The sequence below is a fragment of the Dermacentor variabilis genome, chromosome 3 (assembly GCF_050947875.1).
Source record: "Dermacentor variabilis isolate Ectoservices chromosome 3, ASM5094787v1, whole genome shotgun sequence".
Lineage (NCBI taxonomy): Eukaryota > Metazoa > Arthropoda > Arachnida > Ixodida > Ixodidae > Dermacentor > Dermacentor variabilis.
In genome coordinates this window covers 92,013,500-92,037,469 of record NC_134570.1, presented here as the reverse complement: position 1 = coordinate 92,037,469, position 23,970 = coordinate 92,013,500, and the positions used below count along the sequence as shown (strand labels likewise).

General features: G+C 46.3%; 2 protein-coding genes across 2 annotated transcripts in view; both read left to right on the top strand.

Moving 5' to 3' along the window:
- The first annotated feature begins 3,246 nt into the window (after positions 1 to 3,246).
- LOC142574621 (solute carrier family 22 member 7-like) lies at positions 3,247 to 7,136 on the top strand. Its single transcript, XM_075683662.1, has 2 exons — positions 3,247 to 3,567; positions 6,141 to 7,136. Exons 1-2 carry the CDS (start codon positions 3,247 to 3,249, stop codon positions 7,134 to 7,136), a joined length of 1,317 nt encoding a protein of 438 aa, XP_075539777.1.
- Positions 7,137 to 18,625: 11,489 nt separating this feature from the next.
- The window catches only part of LOC142576041 (switch-associated protein 70-like), a 37,931-nt gene continuing 32,586 nt past the window's right edge, over positions 18,626 to 23,970 (top strand). The window contains exons 1-4 of the mRNA XM_075685945.1: positions 18,626 to 18,964; positions 20,547 to 20,713; positions 22,012 to 22,198; positions 23,003 to 23,206. Coding sequence (XP_075542060.1) covers positions 18,833 to 18,964; positions 20,547 to 20,713; positions 22,012 to 22,198; positions 23,003 to 23,206 — 690 coding nt within the window. The 5' untranslated portion in view covers positions 18,626 to 18,832. The remainder of the gene's footprint in view (positions 18,965 to 20,546; positions 20,714 to 22,011; positions 22,199 to 23,002; positions 23,207 to 23,970) is intronic.

The following is a 23,970-nucleotide window of genomic DNA, read 5'->3' as shown; positions in this document are numbered from 1 at the left end:
GTATAAGGAGATAATCGGGCGGAGCAAATGCCGACATGCCTTTGCAAGGCTAAATCAGCCCGTAGCTTGCGTCCGCGTGCTCCTCCTATTCTCATAAGAGCTTTTCCACTACTTTCTGGCATTCGAACACGGCCCAACAGCTAAGCCACTTGGTTTACACCATAGCATGGGTTCAAGTTCTCAAGCTCGCAGGTTTCAGAATGGATGAATGCCTGTAATGTTCCTTAGCCGAACTCCTTACTGCACTATCACGATAAGTAATCAGACCAATGCTAAAATTGGTGTGCCTAATGCATGGGTAGAAAGAGAGAAAGAGAGGGGGATAGGTAAATGTAAAGGAAAGACAGGGAGGTTAACCAGAAGATGTCTCCAGTTGGCTACCACATACTGGGAAAGGGGAAATGGTACAAAAGATGAGAGAACAGCCGCACTTTCGCTTGAAAGCCGAGACATTGGTAGCAACAGCAATGTATTAGACACCTACACGAAGTGAGGTTTGCAGTCTTATCGGCCCCCGTGTGAATTCTAGTAAACATTCATTTTCTAGTTAAATTTACAAGCATGGCGTCATGCATGAACAGGTAAACATGCACAGATCTCCCTTTATGACCATAAACACTCGCTGTCACAACGCTGGCGTGATGAAGAGCGCAAACAGAGGGGGCCTCTCGCTTCTGCTGCCTCTGGCTGCAACCCTTTTCCGAAACTTAATATTGAGTGACCTCCAGCACTAGGTGCACTCGGGAAGACTGTGCACATATAGCCACCAGCCATCATGGCTCGCCAATCTTTGCACCCCTCGCACATTACCTCCAATGTAGGGCGACCAGGTCGTTTATACTCTCAGCCACGCGGGCAATCATATGCAGCCACGGCCGGAATAGCGGAGGAGACGCACGCTCACCTGCTCCTCCTCCTCGCGCTGCCTCGATCACTGTACCTCGCCTGTAGGTTCCCCTTCATTGCCACAGAAAGTCTGCCATGAATATAGTACTCTGCAGGCTCTCTCGTGTAACTGTACTTGCGAAAGGTACAGCTGAAGGAATTCCTGCAGTTCTTTCTCTTTTTTTTTGCTATCATTTATTTAAGGCACTACCACTATCGATTTCTACCACTTCCCCACATTGTCTCCTGTTTTTTGAAAATTTAAGTGGCATCACAGTTACCTCTTTAAAGCTACCCCACCTGCTAGGGAAACTGAACATGTTCTATACTCTCTGCGAGAAATACTTTTCTTCCATCTGAACTGAGTTCTTTGCAGATCTCGTACTCGTCTGCATGCTGGGCGATGTTTTAACTTTGTTCACATTCTGTCTGCCCAACGCTTATTTTCACTGCATGAGAAATGGTGTGGAAATAATATTGCGCAAGTATATCATAACATTGTCGCCGCTCACGCGTGTGAGTCGGCATTCTTTAGACCCTCGATGAAGTTTGTGTTCCAAACGTAAGACGCATCCGTGTGATTCACGCTGTTCGCCTTTATTCAATTCTCTGAAGCGCCGCTAACACGCCTACTCGAAACCCCACCCCCTTTATTTCCCGGTGCCGATTTTTTTTCCGCAAAGGTGGGCACTCTAGGTAAAACTATGGCAATCGCACCGGAGAAGCGCTAGTCCCATGTCTGATCGCAGTGTCAAAACAAAATTTTCTTCGAGCGGCGAAGCTTTAATGTTGAGAAGACCGTATGGGTTTCTGTTGTAGCTTCTTGCTACTGTCGGGCAGATCACTTTTTTTTCAGGCTTACGACAGTGATCCAATTCTCACCTATGCTCAAACATCGTTGGATTTGCAGCTGTTCTTCTGCTTCTCTCCAGGTTAATTTCCTTATGTATAAGGACAGGTGTGTGTGCTAATGCGCCTCTTAAATGGAACACAAAACATCTTGATGTGGCACTTGAGAAGGTTTGTACGATTTTTTCGCAGGCAGATAGGAGACACAGGCACAGAAAGTCAATTTACGACCTCAAATGTGCAGTGCGTACACGCGGAAGAAAATCCAACATCGCATAAATAGGCTGCTAGCTGGACCAACGGAGGAACACGTTTTGCGAATCGCTCGACCATTGCAAACCACTGATCCCTCATGTGGATGATAGTGCGTGGCGTTGGTTTTTGCCCTAAAGAACGACATCCATTCTGCGCTTTGGTCTTCCACCGAGGTCGTTCCGTGGTCGATGTGGCAGAAGACATCTGTGCAAAGTTTGCGGGCGATGTGGTGACGAAATGTGAGACGAAAACGAGTGACGAAATTCTGAGCAGCATCGCCGTGATGCGCGTCCCTCGAATGGATGTGCCTGTATCCCTCGAGAAAATGGGCTCAGGCTGCTCTGCTAGGCCTGTAGGCGTTCGTCGTCACAGGAGCCGGGAGGGCGTCACACCCACCTGTCAAGATGCCCGCGGCGAGCGTGTCAACTACATTCACGCGTGCACGGCACACGCGTGTGTGGCGGTTCCGACAATTTCCCCGACAAACATCAAACATCGCCTTCGTCCTCGTTACATTCACTGCCGTCGACGTCTCACAATACGCATCCACATGAACTGATGCTTTCATTTCGGTGTAGCTTGGTGTAGTGCATTAGGATAAAAGGACATGACATTTAAGTTGCGACGTGTACGGTGCACAAACGTAAAGACTGCTTGAGATTACGCGTTGCATAGAATTACAACAAAGACAATTGAACGCACCACATTTAGCTTTATGACATTTGATTAACCACTTCATGAAAGCTTCGTTTCACATAGATGCCAACGTTTGCGTTTCATCTACATAATATTTCTGAAGCGTGGAGGGAGTGTCCTTTCCTGCATTCATGACTTATCATTTACTATAGCTTTATAGCCATTCAGGCATTGTTTAATTTTTAGGAGCATACGTTCGGAACTTGGGATTTCACAGGAACTCTCCGCTATAGGCTTCTCCTTTCATTTGTCCTCATCATCATCATCATCTTTAATTCCCTCTTCTTTTTTCCCCATAGCGCAGAGTAGCTGGCTACATGTCGTTACGTAACAAATATCGCGACTCGCTCAAGGCTGTAAGGAAAATTTTATTTTATTCGGATATCATTTTCTTCATCGCCATCATCGTTAACAGAGTGGGGCCAATTTGCAGGTCCTTTTCTCACGAGCAGAAGAAGAAGAAGGAGAATCCATCGAAAAAGCTCTCGAACGCCTCCGTGTCTTGTCAGGGGACGTCTGGATAAACCAGCCACTCAGGGGATGAACAAGCTACCACGCGTCATGAATACGGCGTCCCCCACTGTGGGCGCCTGCGCTGCCACCGGGCAGAGTCACTCGTACAGCGTCTGCCCCCTGTCCAACGTGACGATCCAAGTGCACGAAGTCATTAGCGGCCTGCACGATGTGATAGGTCATGGTGCCTTCCAGTGGCGCGTGCTCCTGTTCGGCATTCTGTCCACACTGGTGCTGCTGTGCCACGCGCTCTCGTACCGGCTGGTCGCCCGACCCGTGGACCACTGGTGTCGGCCACCCAACGATCTGGCTGGGCAGCTGCCTGACGGCGCCTGGAAGAACGTCGCCATATACCGCTGCTCGCCGACGGCAGCTTCAGCCAGTGCGCCGTCTACGATCCGCCACTCCCGGTGGGGTTGCCGCGTTTTCTATGAACAGATTTAAGGGAAACTGCTGTATCATGTGCGTTATACAATCTAGACTGGTATAAATTGCAATAGACGCCATAACCGCAGGTCCAGGCGTAGGAAAAAAAGAATGTGGGCAGCTTGCACTAGTGGTGCAAGGCTAGGTGACAGCTGAGCTAGTTCCGGCTTTTGCTAAGTTTTGCGAGGGTATACATGGCTCGGGTAGGTTGACACTAAGTGTTGCTAGGTTCTGCTAAGTTTTGCGATGTTATGCATGGCTTGGCTAGGCTCATACCAAGCATTGCTAGAGTTTGCTGACTTACGAGGTTATGCATGGCTTAACTATGCTCATACTATGTGTCGCCAAGATTTGCTAAGGTCCGCCAAGTTCTTGCGAGATTATATACGGCCAGACAGGTAAGCCACACAAGCCCCAACAAGTCGCACGCATACAAGCCACAGTACGTGCATCCCAATATATTACGTACAGTGCTTCAGTACCAGTCGTCATCATCGTCGATCCGGTCCTCGTCCTCGACGTCCGACCGTCGTCGGGGTCTGTGGCGTCGGGGAAGGCTTTGCGAAGCACTTGCAAGGCATAGCTGTTCTGCTTAACGCTCTGCACCGAGCTCACTGTGGAGAGATTCACGTCGAACCATGAGCCGGTCACAGACGAGGCAGCTGTGCCCGAACTCTATGCCGAGGAATTCGCGCTGGAAGCGGCCGTTCGCACCTCCCATGAATTTGCGGGCTTGGCGTTGGGAAGTTCTCGGTGACGCGCAGGCCCCTTCATTACCGCAACTCTCGCCTAGCCCTCCCTCCCCCTCACAAATCCCTTTCTAAGCTCCAACAGAGTACGTGGCGCCATTTACAGGCCCACACTTTCCTCTCTCCTGCTCGACTTGCCCTTATTCACCCCGGGGCCTTCTCACCCGAATGCACGCTCTGCAGACACCCACGAGCAGACTATGCTCATATTCTCTATTCATGGCCGAAACACTCTCCTCCTGTCTCTTGGCATGTATCTAGTCCGCAGCTGTGGGAGACTGCTTTGGCCTGCTCGGAGCCGGATGTCCAGCTACGGCTAACGATCTGGGCAGCGGAAGTCGCCGTCAGGCATGATCTGGTGGCCACAACCGGCAGCCTGAAGGCCACCCACGGAACGGCGGCATCTTAATTTTCTTTTCTTTTTTTTTTTGGCCTTCATTAAATAAAATTTATACCACCACCACCAGGCCCGGAACCGGTTCCCGGCGGTGCCGAGCATTCAGTCGGCAGCGTTCGTTGTCTCTGGCCCGAAACTCGGTATCCTCGGCTCGGCGACGGCGTTTGTAGGCGGCGGCCTTGCGCGATGGGCAGGATCGGCTATCCTTGGTCGATCGTAGTTCCGCTGAGTCGCGCGCCGAGCTTCCTTGTAGGTCACAAACGCGACAGCTGTGCCCAAACTCTATGCCCATGAATTCGCGCTGAAATCGACCGTTCGCACCCCTCGCGTTTCAGCGGGCTTGACGCTGGAAATTTTCGAGCAGTCGCATGCAGGGATCGCTTTCTCGGCGACTTCAAGCGTACAGGTGCCGATTCTCGCGTTCTTTGGACTGAAACTCGGGATCCTCGACTCAGGGTCGCCTCTTCTCAGCCGCAGCTTCGGCGCGGTGCTCCGGATCAGCTCGGCGGCAACGCATCGCTTCTCGCTTGGCAGTACGGCGGTCTTCCTGGTAAGCCGCTTCTTCTTGGGCGTCCGGGCTTTCCGCGGTCTTCCCATGGCATGCAGCACTACACACGGAGTAGAGTAGGCGAGAGGCGTGTCGCCGCGCCGGCTGTTCCGAGTTTTGATTCACCTGTGACGTCACGACTCCGCCCTACGCGCGTGGGTTGCGAGGAGGTTACGTGGCTCGGTGCTCTCGCAGGTGGTTTCTAGGCAACGCGAGGAGGCGCACTGCTGGGCTGAGTTTCCTCAGCGGAACCAAAGCTTAAACAGCCAGATCAAGCTTAAAAGGCTTGATTGAGGTTTGTTTGACGTGTTACGTGATGACCGCTGAGATTACCACACTGCAGTGAACTCGAACGTCTCGATCGAGTCACGGGAGTTTCGCCATCGAATTTGGCGACAGACCTTGTCATTCTTGGAGGTACTAATCCGAAACTTCCACCAAGCACTACACAGCCCCAGGCGGGGTATTGACAGGTAAAACAATTGACACTATTGCACAAAGACACAGAGACACAAGAACACTACTATCAAGCTACAGATTTATGCCTTACTAATCCGTGTGGTTCCTCAGCCGCTATTACTACGTTTCCAGGGCACTCCCATCGGAGGGGAATGCGAAAACGCTCGTGTACACTTGTTAACATGTACGCTGGGACACATGTTAAAGAACACCATGTGGTCAAAATTAACTCCAATGTATCTGTGCACTACTGCGTCTCTCACAGACCGTGAGTTGTTTTGAGACGTTCAACCTCAGAATTTATTTTTGTTTTGCCCGCCTGTTTTACTGCTACTCATTTCGTGTGGGTTGTTATTCTGTGCAGCACCTGATGAACTACACGCGCAAGGAGGTGCAGTGCGATGCCTGGCAGTACGACACGACCAGCCAGCAGGACAGCATCGTCAGCCAGTGGGACCTGGTGTCAGGCGGACCCTGGTTGGTGCCCTTCTCCTCGGCCGTCTACATGTCGGTAGCCATAATGTGCGTGCCTGTCTCAGGCATAGCGGCTGACCGCTGGGGCCGCAAGCATGTCATCAACGCATGGGTGGCCACGCTCCTGGTCGCCGGCGTCGGATGCGTCGGCGCCACTTCGTACAGCCTCTTCGTGACCTCTCGTTTCGTCGTGTCGGCCGCCAAAGGTAGCATCATGGTGATCGCGTTGATCCTGCTCTACGAGGTGACCTGCAAGGAGCGACGGTTACTGTTCGTGGTCATGTTCGCAAGCTGCAGTACGGTGCTCCTGCCCATCGTCTACCAGCTCATCGAGCTCTGCCGCCTCAACTGGCGGACGATCCAGATGGTGCTCATGCTGCCCACGTCGCTGCTTGTCTTCTGCACCTACCTGCTCGAGGAATCGCCCAGCTGGCTGCTGGCCAGCTGGAAGGCACGAGCAGCAGAGCAGGTCGTCCTCCAGGCCGCCGCGGTCAACGGCGTGCCGGCGCAAAAGACGTCGGAGGCGTTCCACGCGCTCCGCGAGAGACTCGAGAGGCTGGACGTGGCGCGAGAGTCGACCTTCGTGCTCTTGCCGAGCGCTTTCGTCCAGGAGGCCCTGCTTTGCTGCACCACGCTGCCCGTCGAACTCTGCTGGTTCACCACGTTCTTCGGCTTCTACGGAATTAACCTCCGAGGCGTCAGCGCGGTTGCCTCGACGGCGATGGAGGACGAACTGTTCGTCGCGCTGCATACTCCTCATGGTCGCGGCCGTCTACTGCAGCATGCAGCGCGCGGGACTCCGCATCACGCTCTGCGTGTTCCTGTGCCTGACGAGCGTTGCCTGCGCGGCGCATGGCGTCGTACGCCCTACCTCGGCTGCCGTTGACCTCACTGGCGAAGTACGTCGAGTCCTGGCCACCTGGCCCAGCTGTTTCCCGCGCAGAGCATCTGTGCGGGCATATGCATGCGCGTCGTACGCCGTCGGCCAGTTCGGAGCACTTGGCGGGTCACTCCTGGTGAACACGAACGAAACGACGTTCGACACGTCCCTGGGCGTGACGGCCTTCGCCGCCTTCTGCGTCCTGTCCGCGTCGGTCGCGGCGCCTTCGATGGTTGCTCCGAAAGCTTCGAGGCCCTTGACATTGTCGCAAAGGCCCAGCGCTTTTCACCGCCCTGGTGCTGAAGCGGCGAACAACAGAGAGGCCCAGGAGACAGCACAACCGCGCAGGAAGGCCTCCTTTGTTTCTTTTGCCGCCGCGGAGGGCAAGTCGGTCTCCAGATCGTCCTTGTCGGCGACCTCCGGACGTAAATCGTTGTCAAAATAGGAATATCTTTGTTTATTATCTTCTTACTTAATATTGCTCGATGTCCAGTTTTTCTGTTGTTGTTTTTTTTTGTGTGTGTGTTTGGAGAAGTATTGAAAAGCAGGCATTAAAGTAACGAAGATTTCGTTCCACTGTTAGTATATGTACTTTGGAAGGGGAGAGTTCCAGTTTAATGAAATCAACGATAAAAAGCAGAGTTTCTGATCGCGACTTACACAACGCTTTGTTATGAACAACTTGCGGTCATAAGCGTGTGCGTTGCTGGCGCCTTACGTACGTGCACTGGCGTCCGGGCTTGCGAAATTTGCTGAAAGACGTAGTCGACTCTCTCGTGAGGCTTCCAGTTGTTTCGTAATTGTCAAGTATACCCAGCTCTTCCTGAATGTGTTATAGTCTGGCACATCATTGGACACAAAATATACTGCGTTCGTTTTAAGCTGCATATTATAAAATATAATAATACAAGTACAGCGTTTAAATGCAAATGAGACTGCTGCCTTTTCCATCATTGTCTATTTCACGCACCAACTAGTCTAACAACAACTGCACGTATGTTGTGTTTTGTTTTTGTTTTACGGTTACGCGCAGAATTATGACGCCTGAGGAATGTATGCCTATATCGTTTGTGGATGTTGTGCTTTCAACGGCATGTATTGATTTATTTCATTAGTGGTGCCGACTTCCTTGCTGGCTCCGCAAGGCCGCCGTGGTTAGCCTCCTTTCTCCTTCGCTAATTCGTTAACTAAGCCATGGGATGTAGTTCACTGGTAAGCTTTGTATACTTCTGAAAGGGAACGATAGTCTTCCACCCGTAGGTAAATTGAAGCTCCAAGCGAAACACATTCATGTTTCACGAAAAGCAAGGCTTCGTTGTTGAAGAAGAATATTCGTCCTTGAGCGAGAATCGAACCTGTCACAAGCGCCTTTCCAGGGTGGTCTATCCACGAGATCAGTAGCGAACCAACTATTTTTTGAGCGGAGGGAGGGGGGGGGAGGAGCAAGCCTCTTCATATCTATCTATCTATCTATCTATCTATCTATCTATCTATCTATCTATCTATCTATCTATCTATCTATCTATCTATCTATCTGTAGTGTGTGTGTGTGTGTGCGTGTGTGTGTGCGTGTGCGTGTGCGTGTGCGTGCGTGTGTGTGTGTGTGTGTGTGTGTGTGTGTGTGTGTGCGCGCGTGTGCGTGTGCGTGTGCGTGTGCGTGCGTGTGTGTGTGTGTGTGTGTGTGTGTGTGTGTGTGTGTGTGTGTGTGTGTGTGCGTGCGCGTGTGCGTGTGCGTGTGCGTGCGTGCGTGCGTGTGTGTGTGTGTGTGTGTGTGTGTGTGTGTGTGTGTGTGTGTGTGTGTGTGTGTGTGTGTGTGTGTGTGTGTGTGTGTGTGTGTGTGTGTGTGTGTGTGTGTGTGTGTGTGTGTGTGTGTGTGTGTGTGTGTGTGTTTTCGCGACGCAGACTAGACCGCGACCGAGACGGTGGGAAAAAATAAACATTTCGCGCGCATTCGTGCGCTCTTCTTGTGTGCATTTGAAAGACTTCGATCATCCAGAGAGACATTCACTTAATGCAGATAAGCATTATATAGTTCAAAAAAAAGTTATTCGGTACTGCAGAGTTGCTTCAGGAAATTCATGTTGAAAAACAAATTTGTATTCGACATTTTGGCCGGGGACCAAGCCAAAAGGTCGACAATGGATTTCTTCAAAAAATATGAGGGAGATTAGACGATTATCATTGCAATAAAAGAGGCTAAAAAACGCATCAGCGACAGTTATCGCTGTCATTCACAGACCTGATAATCATCACACAAATAACCATTACAATCTAGTATATCCAAAATTTCTTGAAGCGTTTCACTGAAGTGAAACAAAAAAGCCATTAAAGTTTCCTTGAACTCCCAGCAATTTAAGCGACGTACGCATTTTAAGACATCATAATACAAGCTAGCGCGTGAAGTAAATCATTTACCTTGACGTTTCCCTTTTGTCTAATGTCCATGCAGGTGACTGACAAAGAATTTACCTACAGTGCGTAGAGGGTATTTATTTATTTATTTATTTATTTATTTTTTATTCGTACTGCAATCCCTCTGGGGGTGTTGACAAAATAGGTTATAAAATAAAACTGATTGCAGAATTTGCAAGTATGTGACACGTACCAGACCTGCCGGCCTTAAAACGTAAGAAATACTACCGCCGAAGCCAATAAAATATTCTGAAAAATAGTAAAACTTGTTTCATTTGTCAATACGCGCACAGTTTATTCAAAATACCTGCTTTGTACTGTGGGGACGGTTCTCTGTATTTGCATTTAAAAATAATTTGCATCACAGAAAAGGAGTAATGTTCATTAATTTCTTCATGAAATATCCATGTAATGGTGGCCATAATATCACCTGGAATTTTATTGGTGGCGCTGCTGTCGTTAGGTCGGAATAATCGAGCGGGTCCGAAAAGTAGGGCCCCCAAAAGTCGCTAGACTACTACACCGCATGATTTAGGTTAAGGTTACCAGAATTCTTAATAATCGCCTGTGGGATTTATTACAACTATTTATTGAGCTGGAATACTCGCAGAGCTATGCTTTACTTACTACAGAAATTGATACGCATAATTGACTAAATAAACAAAATCCTTAGTTAACTTTTCAACAAGTTAGTTTTGCGCATATACTGCAATGCACGAATTGAAGCCCCTTATTTCACAAGGCACATCCACTCTGAGCTCATTTGAAACTATCGCCGGTTTTGAGATATAGGCGCCGTCAAACTTGCGGTAAAAATGCACTGTTGTTCCACTTACTATCAAACCGCCTTTTTTATGCGTTGAAGTTCAAAAGTTAGTGGAACACGAATGCATTTCGTCGTAAACTTTGGGAACGCGTGTCCCCAAACTGCACTGCATCATCCTCAGAATTCGTTCCAAGTAAATACGACTTTAAAAGTCCCCGGCTCCAAACCGCAAATTGTAATATGCCGTGTTAATTTACTGTAAAACTTAGGCAAAATTTGTTCGTAAGTCAAATTTTCGTTCTCGTTTTTTTTTTTTTTTTTTGTAGTAGAAATAATATCTGCCTCTGAGATTATTCCAGCTCAAGAAGTACAATTGTACTGGCGTGTCACGGTTGCGTATTAAAAAGCTTGCTAGCCATAAAAAAGAACGCCCCGTATATTTGCATTCTTTTGAGATAAACACAGCCTAAAGAAGACGCAAACAAAAATTACACGTTAAATTACACGACCATCGTAAAACAAGGTATGTAAATCTGTCATTTTACTATAAAATCATAAAAGTTGGCAGGTATGAAATACAGACACTAATCGCGGCGTACAAAAAAGAAACACTATTTCACGACTATAGTTTCGAAACAAAACAGTCAACACTTGGTGAATAACTTCATTATTAGTTAGGCTGTGTCACTTGTTAACAACTCTGGGAAGGAAGGAGTACGGGAAGCATTTAACGCATGTGCGAAAGGGAGACACTGTTCAACTGTTCCTTTCTTTGGTGGCACATCCAGATGATGACGAAGAGATTACTTCTGATGCATCTCTGTTGCAGTGCTCATCAAATAGTTCGTAAAAAAATTAAGACGGGAACAGCGATTCCTCTGGGGCAAGGTAAGTAAGTTAGCCTTGATCAATGCGTTGGCGGGCTAGTTGGTGCAAATGCTGTCTTGTCGTCTTTCTTGTGTCTGTTGTTTTGCGCTAAACAAAGTATTCATAGCCTTGATCAAAAGAGCTGTTATAGAAAATCATTCAAAACTGTTATATGTAAAGCGGACAGGCTTTTTTATTTCCTCTGTTTTGTCAATACCAGTTTTAGTAAAAGTGTTCCCGATTTTGTAGAAGCATAGTCTAAAGTGGTCGGTCAAACATTTTATAGCCTAGCAACAGAACAGCAGGTATTGATAATTTTGAAGCTCTTTGGATGCATAATAGTTTCCGGTTTGGGTTAGCTGTAACGTGGTCAATGTTGTTTGACTAATGAAGGGCGTTATTGATCAAATGTCCGAATTACTTCGAGTGATTTGTTTCAACAAGAAGCAGATTATTTCTAGAATAGCCAAATGTTAAAGATCTTTTGTTTTAGAATAATAGTCATAGAAGGAGTCTTTTCAAAATTGTTTTTCATTTGCCAGAATTGAGCCACTCAGTAATCTTCTGGACGTCCTGATTAGACTTATGTTGGTCAGAAGCACTTTTGATCGAGTAAATATTACAGTTACCAGCGTACAATTTAGTTTTAACTGAAATATTTGTTACTATGTTAATTATGAATACGCGAAATAAAAACAGCTCAAGCATGAATCCCCTCTGGGATGCTGCAGAGTCTACTAAAAGTCATTCTGAAGGGTAGTCCTTGCAAACAACATGTTGCTGCCGGTTTCTTAGGTAGGCTGACAAGAACGTTATAAACTGCATATTTTTGAGGACTTCAGTTAGTTTGTAAAGTAACTTTTTGTCGCAAATACTGTCGAAGGCTTTGCTGTAATCCATAAAAACTGCGTCAGTTTGGTTGCCATCATTTTACTGCTAAATCATGGACGGTTTCAGTTAGTTAGATGAGTATATCTAGAATAGCCTCTTCTAAACCCGTGTTGGTATCTTACTAATATGTTTACGTAACGGATGATGACAGCTGAAATGCTGCGTTTATTTTCATATTGTGTTGCAAATGCAGCACGATTGAAAAGAAGAAAAAAGATAACCAAGTTTTTCTAGCACGAAAAGGCGCTCGCTCTACATTAGCCCTCGTTTATTTATTTATTTATTTATTTATTTATTTATTCGATGTTCGTGCTGGGAGAACTAAATTCTTCGATTCTTCGACGCATGTTCTTATAACATGGCGATGACAATTACCCGAGCTTTTTACGCGTCAAATACTACGCTTGTATGGTTCCAATTTGTTCCAATTCGCTTGAACAAGCTCAGCCGCCCCGATATTTATGCCTTTCTATACAGTCAATCTGTCTTATTCACCAGCTGTTTTCTAAGGCTGAACATAAAATTTATTCCGATTGGTCTCGGTAAATTAATTTACCGCAGCATTTGCGGACGTCCACCAATAGAATGCGTGTAGCGATGATGCAGAACGCGCAGCGTTTGAACACCTTCACATCGGTTTCGTAAAGAATTTAACAAAAAACATCAATTTTGTGAACACAATGTGAAGTCTGTAATGACCACTATGCTGCAAAGCACAATTGCAATGTGATTCATCGTGAAACTTTGCACTACACAAACGGGAATGACTATATAGCGGTGATGACTAGCAATGCGAAGACGACCGTTACTTCATCATTACCGCGGAGTCTGTGCGTCGTAAAGCGAGTTTAGGCCAATACAAATACCTTTTGTATGTTACACTGCCAACTAGAAGGCCATTCTATAAGCAACTTTTCTCACTTCGAAATGACTCAACGATATACTCAATTCTTCGTTGAAGTCGCCAATAAATCACCTGTCGCTAAATAAAAAAACGTTGTCGCTAAACAGACAAGGAAGTCGCTTAACCTAGAAAAAAAAACCATCGCTAAAATGAAACAATAATTACAGATCGGTGTATTACAAAAGAAAGCAAAGCTGATTTTGTGTTTTTAAAGATAGTTTAGACGGCCCCGACAAGCACAGGTTGATGCAAGCCGTAGAAGGTGAAACTTAACTGCGGACTGCACGGTGACAATCTCCTCTACAATGCAGGTGGGCAAGGCACATCCCGCAGGCGGCTTGCACAGCGAAGAACCGTATCCTCTGCTAAATGCGGCCGGTCGAGCGTCATCTGATACAGCACGTGGCGGCGAGACCCGAAAGATAAGCCTCACTGACTAAGCAGAGGATACACAGGTAAGAAAGCACATTTACACGGGTGCTATTCTGAAATAAAAGTTGGCCTCAGCTGTTGTTTTGTTGGATTTGCCAGTGTTTAGCCGGCCGTGAAAGTTTCCGAAAATGGCGGGAGGGGGGCCAAATGGCCTACTTCGACCCCCCACTTTTGCCAGAGAGGTGGGCGGACGGGACACGTGCCCCTCTGCGCCCCCCCCCCGGTAGATACGCCTGTCCACAATATGCGGAATATTTTTTTCATCATTTAAGAGGATACATCCCATCGCAGTGCTATGCCCAATTTAATCTATAGCTATAAGGGACACTGAAATATCTGCGGATCCCACGCCCTGTTGGAAACGGTTTAAGCGTAACTTTCATTGCTGTTTCTGCAGAGCGATATTCCTGCTAAGCGATTACTTGCAATAGGGTCCACACAACCAGACTGCTACGTGACGAAACAAGTATAGTTACTAGTAATCAAGTACGTTTAAAGCGATAGCTTTGAGAGGTAGCTTTAGCTCCGGCGCTCCTATCTAAATACATGTAAAAGGAGAATTCGTTTTTCTCTGCAACCACGGCACCAAATTTGACGAGGTTTGTTGCACGTAAAAGAAAAACTTAACTTCTAGTGACTGTTGGTCTCGAATTTTTTATTTAGACAGGCAATTTTTTATTAAAAATTGGCAAAAATCGTAAATTTTCAAAAACGAAACTATGAAGTTTACAACTCTGTAACTCAGCAATGAAAAACGATAACACAATTCTGTAAATTATATCTAATAGTACATCTAAAGCGGACAAAATTGATGTGTGACGCATGAATGTCGAAAAATTCAGTAATATGGAAATACAGCTTTTGCCGAACCCTCGTACACAATGTAACAAGTTCACGTAAGATATAGAATCACGTACCGAATTTGTCCGCTTTCAATGATCTAATGGATGCCGTTTACAGAACCGCGATACCTGTTTATGATGTAGAGCTATGAATTTGTATACTTCGTGCTTCTATTTTTTTCGAGCTATCGAATTTTTGAAATTTTTTAAAACAAAATACAGAGCATAAATCGAAATTCCGCTTCCAACAGTCACTAGAATTTAATTTTCTCTCTCAAATGCAATAAATTTCATTAAAATCGGCCCAGGGGTCATCTCAGAAAAACGTTTTTGCGTTTTACATGTATTTGAATAGGCCGCGTCGGAGTTGGGCCTGAGCTAAAGCTTCCTCTTAAGCTTGGGTCCTGTGCCGCAGGAAATGCGGCGTCGACGTCCCGCTTCCTCAGTCCAGCGTCGACCGCCTTTTCACCAAAAATTATTCCGACTCACGCAGACTCAATCACGCAGGCCCCCTGTGTAGTGCAGAGACGTTGCTGTACTGATTGAATTTTTCAAAGTAAAATGCGTCAGAAGAAGTGTGAAGGATGACTTACACACACCCTACATACATGATAGCGTCGGATTGTAATTTGAATACACAAGAAAACATAATTCTGTTACGCGGAAACTCAAACACGAACTCCCTTTCCAGCGTTTATCATTCATAGAGCGGCGCGCCCGGTTCCTTGCTACACGTCCAGGCGGCGCTCGCCTCCGCGCATCCGCCGCCCAGTCAAGAGGCCGCGTTTCTACCAGAACGCTCGCCTTTGTGCGTAGCGTTCGCCGACAGCGTTTTCCGGTAAACATTACGGTTGGCTGCAGTTGCCGGGAAGCGTGAGAAGCAGTCGGGGATCTTTCAATGCTATCGCGTTCCACTCTTAAAGGCGAAGCTTAAGCATCCTCCAAATTTTTCTGGTAATTTTGTAATTTAATTATTCGTTTGTTTACTCGGTAATGTCCACTGTTATTCAATTACTTTTTTCAGTGACTAATTACATGTAAAAAAATTACATTTTTGACCACATAAGCTATAGTAGGCGACGCAGCTTTGAGCACTTGAATTTGGCGGGAACTAAGTATCCAAAGGGATGAAAACATGTACAAGGATTTCTTCCTTCCCGCAATCAGCGTCTTGCATCTATGCCTTGATGACCTCAACACGGCAGGCACGCATATTTGTACACCTTTCTTGGAAGTCCGACCTCTGCACTTTTCTCTCGTAATAAATTTATCTCTCTCACTCTCTCTTTTTCTCCTTAAAGCACTTTTAAGCTGACTTCATAAGCGGTAAGAGCTGCTTAATTCTTATACGGTTGGTGCAGCCAATGACTTTGGCCGTTAAAGCTGTTAGCCATTAAACGCATACGCTTCTATCTGTCTTACACGCGACTCGTACACCTATTGCAGTTGTAACACACGAACAGTATATTTAGGGCTGAATAATATACAGGCTTATTTTGAACCACATCATATGTTTGTCCACCTTTTCAAGGAACGTGAATGTTTGTTGGCATCCGTTTCAATTAATTGTTTAGGTCTAAATGGCTAACGAGTGCAGGACACCGAGAGGAAGTACACCATGATGTTGGCCGACAAACTGAAACGACGCTTCTATGGTTTGCTAGCGATGACCTCTTAGGACGTTGACGCTAGAGAATCCCCTATGAACGACCTTTCAGCCTTTCGCTCGCCCTATCGAGAGCGCCTTCCCCCTGTCCCAGCTATATACAATGAAGTGCTACACTTCATAGATGACCCAGATCTGAGCATCATGACATTGAGTAAGCATAATTTTGCGGGCAAGGTGTCTGTACGTTACAACACAACCCTTCTCTCCAGCGGGCACTTAAAGCAAGTTTTCTGTGTCGTTGCAGATGTCTTCACAAAAAAAAAAGAGGGAATATTACCGAAGATAATTTTGAAAAGCACTTATTAGTGAAAATAAGCAACATGTGAAGGGCTGCACAGGACGCGTTGAAAGATCTAGGCCTGCTCATTCTATTTACTGCATTTGTACAATTTTGAATAAAAGTAGGGCGGAAAGTTGCTTTAGTGTATCGATTAATTTTTATTAATTGCTCACCTGTTTTTTGAGGGCAATGATTGGCAACTGTAATCGATTACATTTTCGAAAGAAGTAACTTTATTGGGCTACTTATTTATGTAAGGCGTACAAGTCTGCAGACGACCCAGCTGGACACATTATCACTGGGGACCGTCTCGCTGAACAATGAACTTGTTGCACTTGATGATACACGTGTCATGCATGACGACAAGGGAATGATGATGACGGAACGACTACGACAGTATGAAGATAGCTGTATGACGACGACGCAGTGACGACGATGAAATAGAGATGCGTGGCATGATGACAATGACACGAGGACACTGGAATCACTACGACAAAATGAATCCCATTGCCGTCGTCGTCGTACCATTCTTATCGTTAAAAGCATCGTCATCCTATTGTCATGCCATCGTCGGCATAGCATTGGCATCGTTTCAGCACCGGCTTCACGTTGTCGTCACGCCGGCCGTTATACCTTCGTCGCCACTCTAGCGTCTTCATCCAATGGTCACCATGCTGTCGTATTTCGCGTCGTTTTCATCATACCGTGGTCGTCATGCCGTTAGCGTCATCGCAAGATCATCATGCCGTCTTGTTCGTTCGACTGTCGTCGTGCCGTCGTCGACACGCCCTATAGTCATTCCAGCATCGCCAATGCCATTGTCGTCGTATTATTGAAATCATTTTAGCACGGCCGGCTATCCTGTTGTCATCATGCTGTCGTCTTCATTCGAACTGCACCCGCCGTGGTGGCTTACTGGCTTTGGCGTTGCGTTGCTGAGCACGAGGTCGCGGGATCGAATCCCGGCCGCGGTGGGTGCATTTCAACGGGAGTGAAATGCGAAAAAACGCCCGTGTACCGTGCATTTGGTGCACCTTAAAGAACCCCGGGTGGCCAAAATTAATCCGAAGTTGATCACTATGGCATGCCTCTTAATCAGATCGTAGTTTTGCCACGTAAAACCCCAGAATTTTTTCCAGCTCCGTAATTTCCTTCGTCACACTGTCGTCGCCCTGCCATTGCCATCATTCTATCTATAACATCCGCATCATGTCGTCGTTAGGCCGCCGGCGGACGGAGAAACATTGCGGAGAAATGCATTGGCGTTCCAGTTAATTTGTTGACAAAACGTTGTTTCATGCACTGAAGCACAGAAGTAACAGGAACGCTAATGCATTTCTCCGCAAAGTTCGGGAATTTATATGTCGAAACTGGTGTCGTCCTGAAAATTCGTTCCAAATGGATCCGCCTTCGGAAGTCCACTGCTAGAATTTGTAAATTGCAAGATGGGTCATAAGATAATTAGATAGAACGTTAATTAGCGAATTCTTGTTAATTAGTCGATCTTGCAGTTCAATTTTTTGTTTTGCAAGTGGGGTCCGCTGCTTCTAGTAGACCGGCTCATATACTAGAATTGAGCTATCTTCCACAGGCAACCTTTAAAAAATGTTCGAAGTGTTCGCTGAAACACCCTTGATATTTAGTATATAACTGAGCGCGGCGATGGAAGACACTACGTTGACAAAGAAAGACGTACACCGACCAAGTAAAACTTATTAAAAGACAAAACGTTTCGGCTTCCATACGGAAGCCTTGTTCACAATTGGGCGAACAAGGCTTCCCTTTCTTTCTTATCCTTTTCCTTCTTATCGAAAACATACTGCTCGCATGCGTCTTTGAATGTTTACTCGAACCGATACCAGAAATAACAGTGCAATACTTACTGCGCATAATATTTCGCCCAGCTATCGCGTCACGGCTTCGCATTATAGGCGAAACTGCATTTATTATTTTACTTATTAAATGGTCGAATTGCCCGAAGACACACCACTAGAGTATTTATTCACCACGTCAATGCATTTGTGAATGTGAGGTAAAAAGCTGCGAAAGAGCAGCTTGACTAGCCATACATACCCGTAAATAAGGTAGTGACAGGATATGTGCAGTCGGAGTTAACAGCTTACGGACCACGGAATCTACGAGAACGCCTCATATACCCGCACGCAAAGAGGCACGCAGCCTCTTTACAGCCTACAGTGAGAAACTGCTCTTCTACTGTTATTTATCTTTTGTACAACGAAGGAATCAAATTTCCTATTTATAACTTGCTCGTTGTGCACTTCTATCTGTTCACACTTCTATGCCACCATTTCACTGACCCAAGTACACGCAAGATAAATTTGAATTCAGCGCCAAATCATTTGTGTTCTGCCCTCTGGCGGATGCGACCAGCGGGCACTGGCGGTGTTTTGTAAGCCGCGCTTTGCTCCAAATCGCAGTGTACGCAGACATTTCTAATCTGTAACAACGTACTCAACTCTCATTCAAACCAAGCAATCTCTACTGACCTCGGATGCTGCCATTGCCAGTGTGACTCAACAGGTGGTGCAGGGGTCGCGTGGTCCAGCCGCAGCCGCCCGCCCGTATGCGCCCGTCGCCTGTCACCCACTCCCGCAGCTGAATGCGTGTGCTTTCAGATTATGGCGAAGCCGAGTGCTGTTGACAGCAACGGCATGGGTCAGCTGGAAGCGGACGTGACCAACGCGATATGGCACGCTTTCGACACGCTCGGCGATGGCAACTCGGGCAAAGTGGCGAAGTCTCGCCTCAAGGTAGGCAATTATCGAACGAGTGTGCGTGCCGTAATGCAATGTGCCTGTGACTCACGAAAACACGACAAAAAGACGCCCACACCGCGTCTTTTGTCGCATTCCCGTTATTGTGAGAAACCCAAGATTCTCGTTTTCTATGCGGCTCTTCGTTATTGTGCCAATATAACCGTTCAAACCCCCGTGGTAGAGCGCGCTGTCCAGTGAACCGTGCCGAACCGTTAGACGCGACCATGCATTGCGCTACCGCGCTGCTCCGGATTTGCTTCATTGACAGCAATAAAAAAAAAACTGAATGCCTTGGGTGGCGGATGTCGCTAGCGGGTTACCACACACGCTGCCCGGCTCGGTGTCGCTGATGTCATTTCTTGATATAACGTTTCTAGCAACGGTGGCTAAAGTGACCGGGTATACGACATGCACGTTGGCGACATTGAAAAGGAAGATGAAACGATTAGAACGAGACCGTCCGTGCGTGTGATACAAATCACGGGTGGGAGGTCGCACGCAGCCTACGAGATTCTCGCGCTGCTTTCATTGCCCCAGTTTAAACCGGCGAGATGCGTTGGTTGACGCGCGGTTTCAATCTGTGCTCTCGCTTTCTAAAGTGCGGGCGGCAGTGCACGCTTGCCGCGCACCAACATGCGTTGGTTGGTCGCTGAAGGCAGGTAATGCCTGCAGGTTGAACACCTGTGTATGACCGAACGAGGACCTCACGTCACCTCGCGTAGTTTTGTTTTCATTGTCAGGCGACGGATGGCAAGCGCTGCGATGCCGCGAGCATCGTTAAAAATATCGTTTGGGCTTGGCAGGCCAAACTGCTCGTGCTTTCATGTTGAGGCATCTGTGCGTCCACCGAAATGAAGACTGTTGTTGAACTAAACAGTTGTAAATACAGCACGCTAGATCAGCAGTGACGCGAATTTTGTATTTCTGTGAGGTATCAGTCGAAGTTGTTTGTGGGGTCCAGCGAATGACTTCAACAATGGAATAGATGTCAACACCTAACTTGCGTAAACTTGGATCGCACATGCGACTTGTGAACATGAAGTGTGTTTGCCGCACAAATTTTGCCCTGTACTTCGTGTTGTGATGCCACCTGTGTTTACATACTGCTGTGTCGGCGACTCTGGCGAGCGGATGCACATTCCTTTTTTCTGCAGTAACAAAACAAAGAGCAGGATAGATGTACGTGTAGCAACCTGTATTGAATCACTGCTGGCTTGTCTGACAGGCAGGATGTATGGGGCCATAAGGGAAGTGGAAGTGTTCAAATTGCCTTACTTAGCTTCAAAGGAAGGCATTCCGTCGCACAAGCCAGTTGCACTATCAGACGACCTAACAGTTTTTTAGCTGAAGCAAATTCTGAAACTCTAACCTTGGGCAATCAGTAACAACAACAACAAAAAAATAGTCGGGAGTGTCGCGCATTAAAGCCGCGTAATGTTGCCTTTTTCTTGATTTAAACTCTACAAAGACTTAATTCTCACTTTAGAAACTGAATTGTCCGAAATGTTTTTATTACGAGGTTTTAAGTAATCTCTTGGCATCCCCCTTTTCTTTTTCATCAACTTTTCTAAATTAGGTGTTTACATCAAGTTTGGGAACAGTCCTTGGTTACACAAGGGCAGAGGCAGCGCTGGAAGAATACTGCAGCACACGAGAACTGCAGTTCGAACAGTACATGGTGTATTTACTGAAGGAGCTGTTTCAAGGTCTGCCCAGTACTCTTGACCTCAAGACAATTAAAAAGTAAGTTAAGGAGCAGCACTGGGTACCAACAAGTTGTACTTGTAGAGAGTCGTCTTGTTGGTTACCGGAATTCTATTTAAGGATTGTGCATTCACTGTAGCATTGTTGATTTGCTTCTTACCAATTTTGAGAATGTGAAGTTGGACAAGTAGGCTGTCGATCTTGTTTCAGAACTTGGTCTTTTCCTGAATGCCCTTAATTCAGGACTCGTCTTGAGCTGAACGGCCTATAGTTGTTACGAGATAGAACACTGGACACATTTTCATTTTAATTACAGCTGGAAATGTCAGTTTCAGGATTTTCAAAAATATTTGTCCTGGAAATCCAGCATGCTTATTGCTAGGCTGCTGGAATGGTTATTATATGACTGCTGTGCAGTGAATTCAGTGTTGTCCATCCTTTCTTTGGAGGCACTGGCAGTCAAAAAGCATACATGCATAACTGGAGTAACTTCTGTGGAGATTCTATGGCTACCATAATTCTCAAGAAAAGTGGAAGAATGTAAGGATATAGAATGTTCCCATTTAAGATACTGTACTGGGAAAGATTAGGAGTTAAGGCTAACAGGGAATATACCAGTTGCGTAGCCAGAAATTTTTTTTCTGTGGGGTGGGGGGGGGGCGAGGAGAGGATGCTATCTAGCGTGACTGTCCTCCTCCTTCGGTTGTTAGACGTGTGTGCAATCTCCAGCCTGTCAAAAATTGATTTGCACTTGGATTGAGAGCACTGTGGTGCCGTAGCTGGAAGTGCCAGCTATGGCACTTCCAGCAGTCCACAGTTCTGTTGTTGTTAGCTCAGCCTTTAAGTGACACATAGCCCTGTTTAGCCAGCATGAGCAGAATTGTTCGATAAAGAAATCTTGTACACCGCATTCTTCATGTCGTCTTGCATGCGATTCGGTCACCTATATATGTTTGTAGTCTGCACTTGAGGTGTCTTGCGTTTGTGTATACCTTAGTGTAGTTTTTTTCATAACTTTTTGCACATATACCTGAGAGTGTGTGTATTCAGATCTGACGTCTGTGAAAAGTAGGTTTTCCGTTGAACATTTAGGCTCATTGAACACTTTTATGTGGGGTGTGCATGTTTAACAGCTGCAGCCTACTGAAAGCAACTTGTATTTTCACTATTGGATTGCTTGAGCGGGTACATGATTAAGTGAAATATTTGTAGGTCGCCAGAAACCATTAGAATAATTCAGTTCCTGTGTCTTGGGCTTCTTTGCAGTTGCCCCCTAAAATCCAAGTACAGTACACGCTGTTGTCGTTTGTTTAACATTTCTCGTTACTGTCTTCCAGATACCGGGACCACATTGAGGATGTGTGCTGGCTCGTCTGCAAGAAAAAGTACCTTGATCGGGAGTTTGTGGCATTCCCTGAGAAATGTGTTGCACAGCTGTTTCGGGTGTTCTGCTTTTTGGGAGAGCTGCGGACGTCTCAGAAGGACATGACAGAGGTCATCATGGTTGCAGAGGAAGTTGAAGAGGTTAGTTCTACAATGCAACATCATGCAGAAGTGCTGTTTCTTCAAAGTCAAGTATGCCTGAGTGTGTCTGTCAAGAGGATGGAAATGTTTTTTGTAATCATTCGTTCACGGTGTTGTGGGCCTGTATGCTTGCACAAAAATGAAGGGGCTCACTTTTCATGTAGATTCTGTTCTTTTAGTACCAGATATGTGTGCATTTGTCTTTATATTTACAGTTCATATCTGTGTGTTGTTTGATGTGTTGATGTATACGAATTGTTGATTCAGTGTTGCACGTATAAGTTGTTTGTGCCCCTGCATGTGTGTCTACTCACTTGGTTGCAATTCAGACAAGGCTTTGATGAAAAATTGTCTGGCGAAAGAAGTTCATTGTTGAAGAAAACATATTACACCTGTCCATCCAGAAATGCAACATATACTGATATTTTTGTGCCTTGTATGGGTGCCTTGAGCACAAAAATGAAGTGCACAACAACCATAATGATTTGTGTACTGAATGACATCATATCTGTTAATTAATGACAGGAAAGGGGCCCTTGTTCTGGCAATGGCTACAATTTTGTGTGCAACATTGTTATAATCAATTCTCTTGCAAAATATTATGATACAGAAAAACTGACAGCACTCAAAAGCTGACAAGTCACCTGTAGTGCATCACCAGTGCAATGCTATAGTATATGCAAGCTGTCATGACTTACTGTGATTACGGAGACCAGCAGTGACTGAATGTAACCAGTGCAAGTCATGCATGTTTGTTGCTTTATGTATGCGGGTACCAAGCAAAGCATTGTTTAATGTTTTCAGGTGACAAGCACATTTGTGAAGGCCTTGGGAAAAGAATGGGACTCTCAAGATTTTCGCCAGCTCGCCACTCTGCTCCCCGTTTTCCACTTCCAATCTTTTCTCGCATTTCTTGAGACGCGTTACACGGCAGGGTCTGAGCCTTGCGGTCTTGTGGAAGCTTCTGCAGAGGTCTACGACATCTACGTGGGAGATGTCATCAAAAAGGTGACCCATGGCTTGGAAGCTTGGGGCCTACAATGCATCACTTCTATTCCTGTGACTGTTAGCAGCATGCTCTAGTAAATAGTTGTGGCAGAAGCTTCAAAGTGATACTGTAGAGCAATGTCAGGTTACGCTAAGCATTGTACATTGCCTGAGTTGTATATGAGTCAGTCTAGTCCAAGGGTGGGAATCCTGTGCTAATTGAACCATTTTTATACTTGATCAAATTGCTGCTCCAATTTGCACCGAAAGTGTAAAAATGACAAATTGCAACACATTGTGCCAAAACAGCTCTGGCTCTGGCAGGCATCAGACAAATATTGCTGGTGTAGTGCAGGACATTGTGTGGTTGGTCTCGGAGGCCTTGTAAAAGTGGCTTTCATGTCGTGTTCGTATTCTGGGCACCAACAGGCACACCAGATTATTAGGTCCCCTGAATACAAGTAAAGGCAGCAACATTCTTTTACTTTGCCGCCTGAACTAGCAAGTGAGGGCAAGCGACAAAATGGGGGCTTATCCGTGCCTCCCTGTTGGTGAAGCAGATTTACATGGTTATACTGGCGCTGTTACCACGGAAAGTAACGCAGAAGCATCTGCGCATTTCTAGCCACACCTTCTGTTTTCTTAGTCCTTCTTGTTTTTGTTTTTACTCATGTCGGCGCACCATGACACTCGCTGTTGATCACACTGAGCAGCCCAGCTATTGCAAATACTGATATTGCAGTGACCACTAATGCTGCAGCATGATCGCCGCAATAAAATACTAG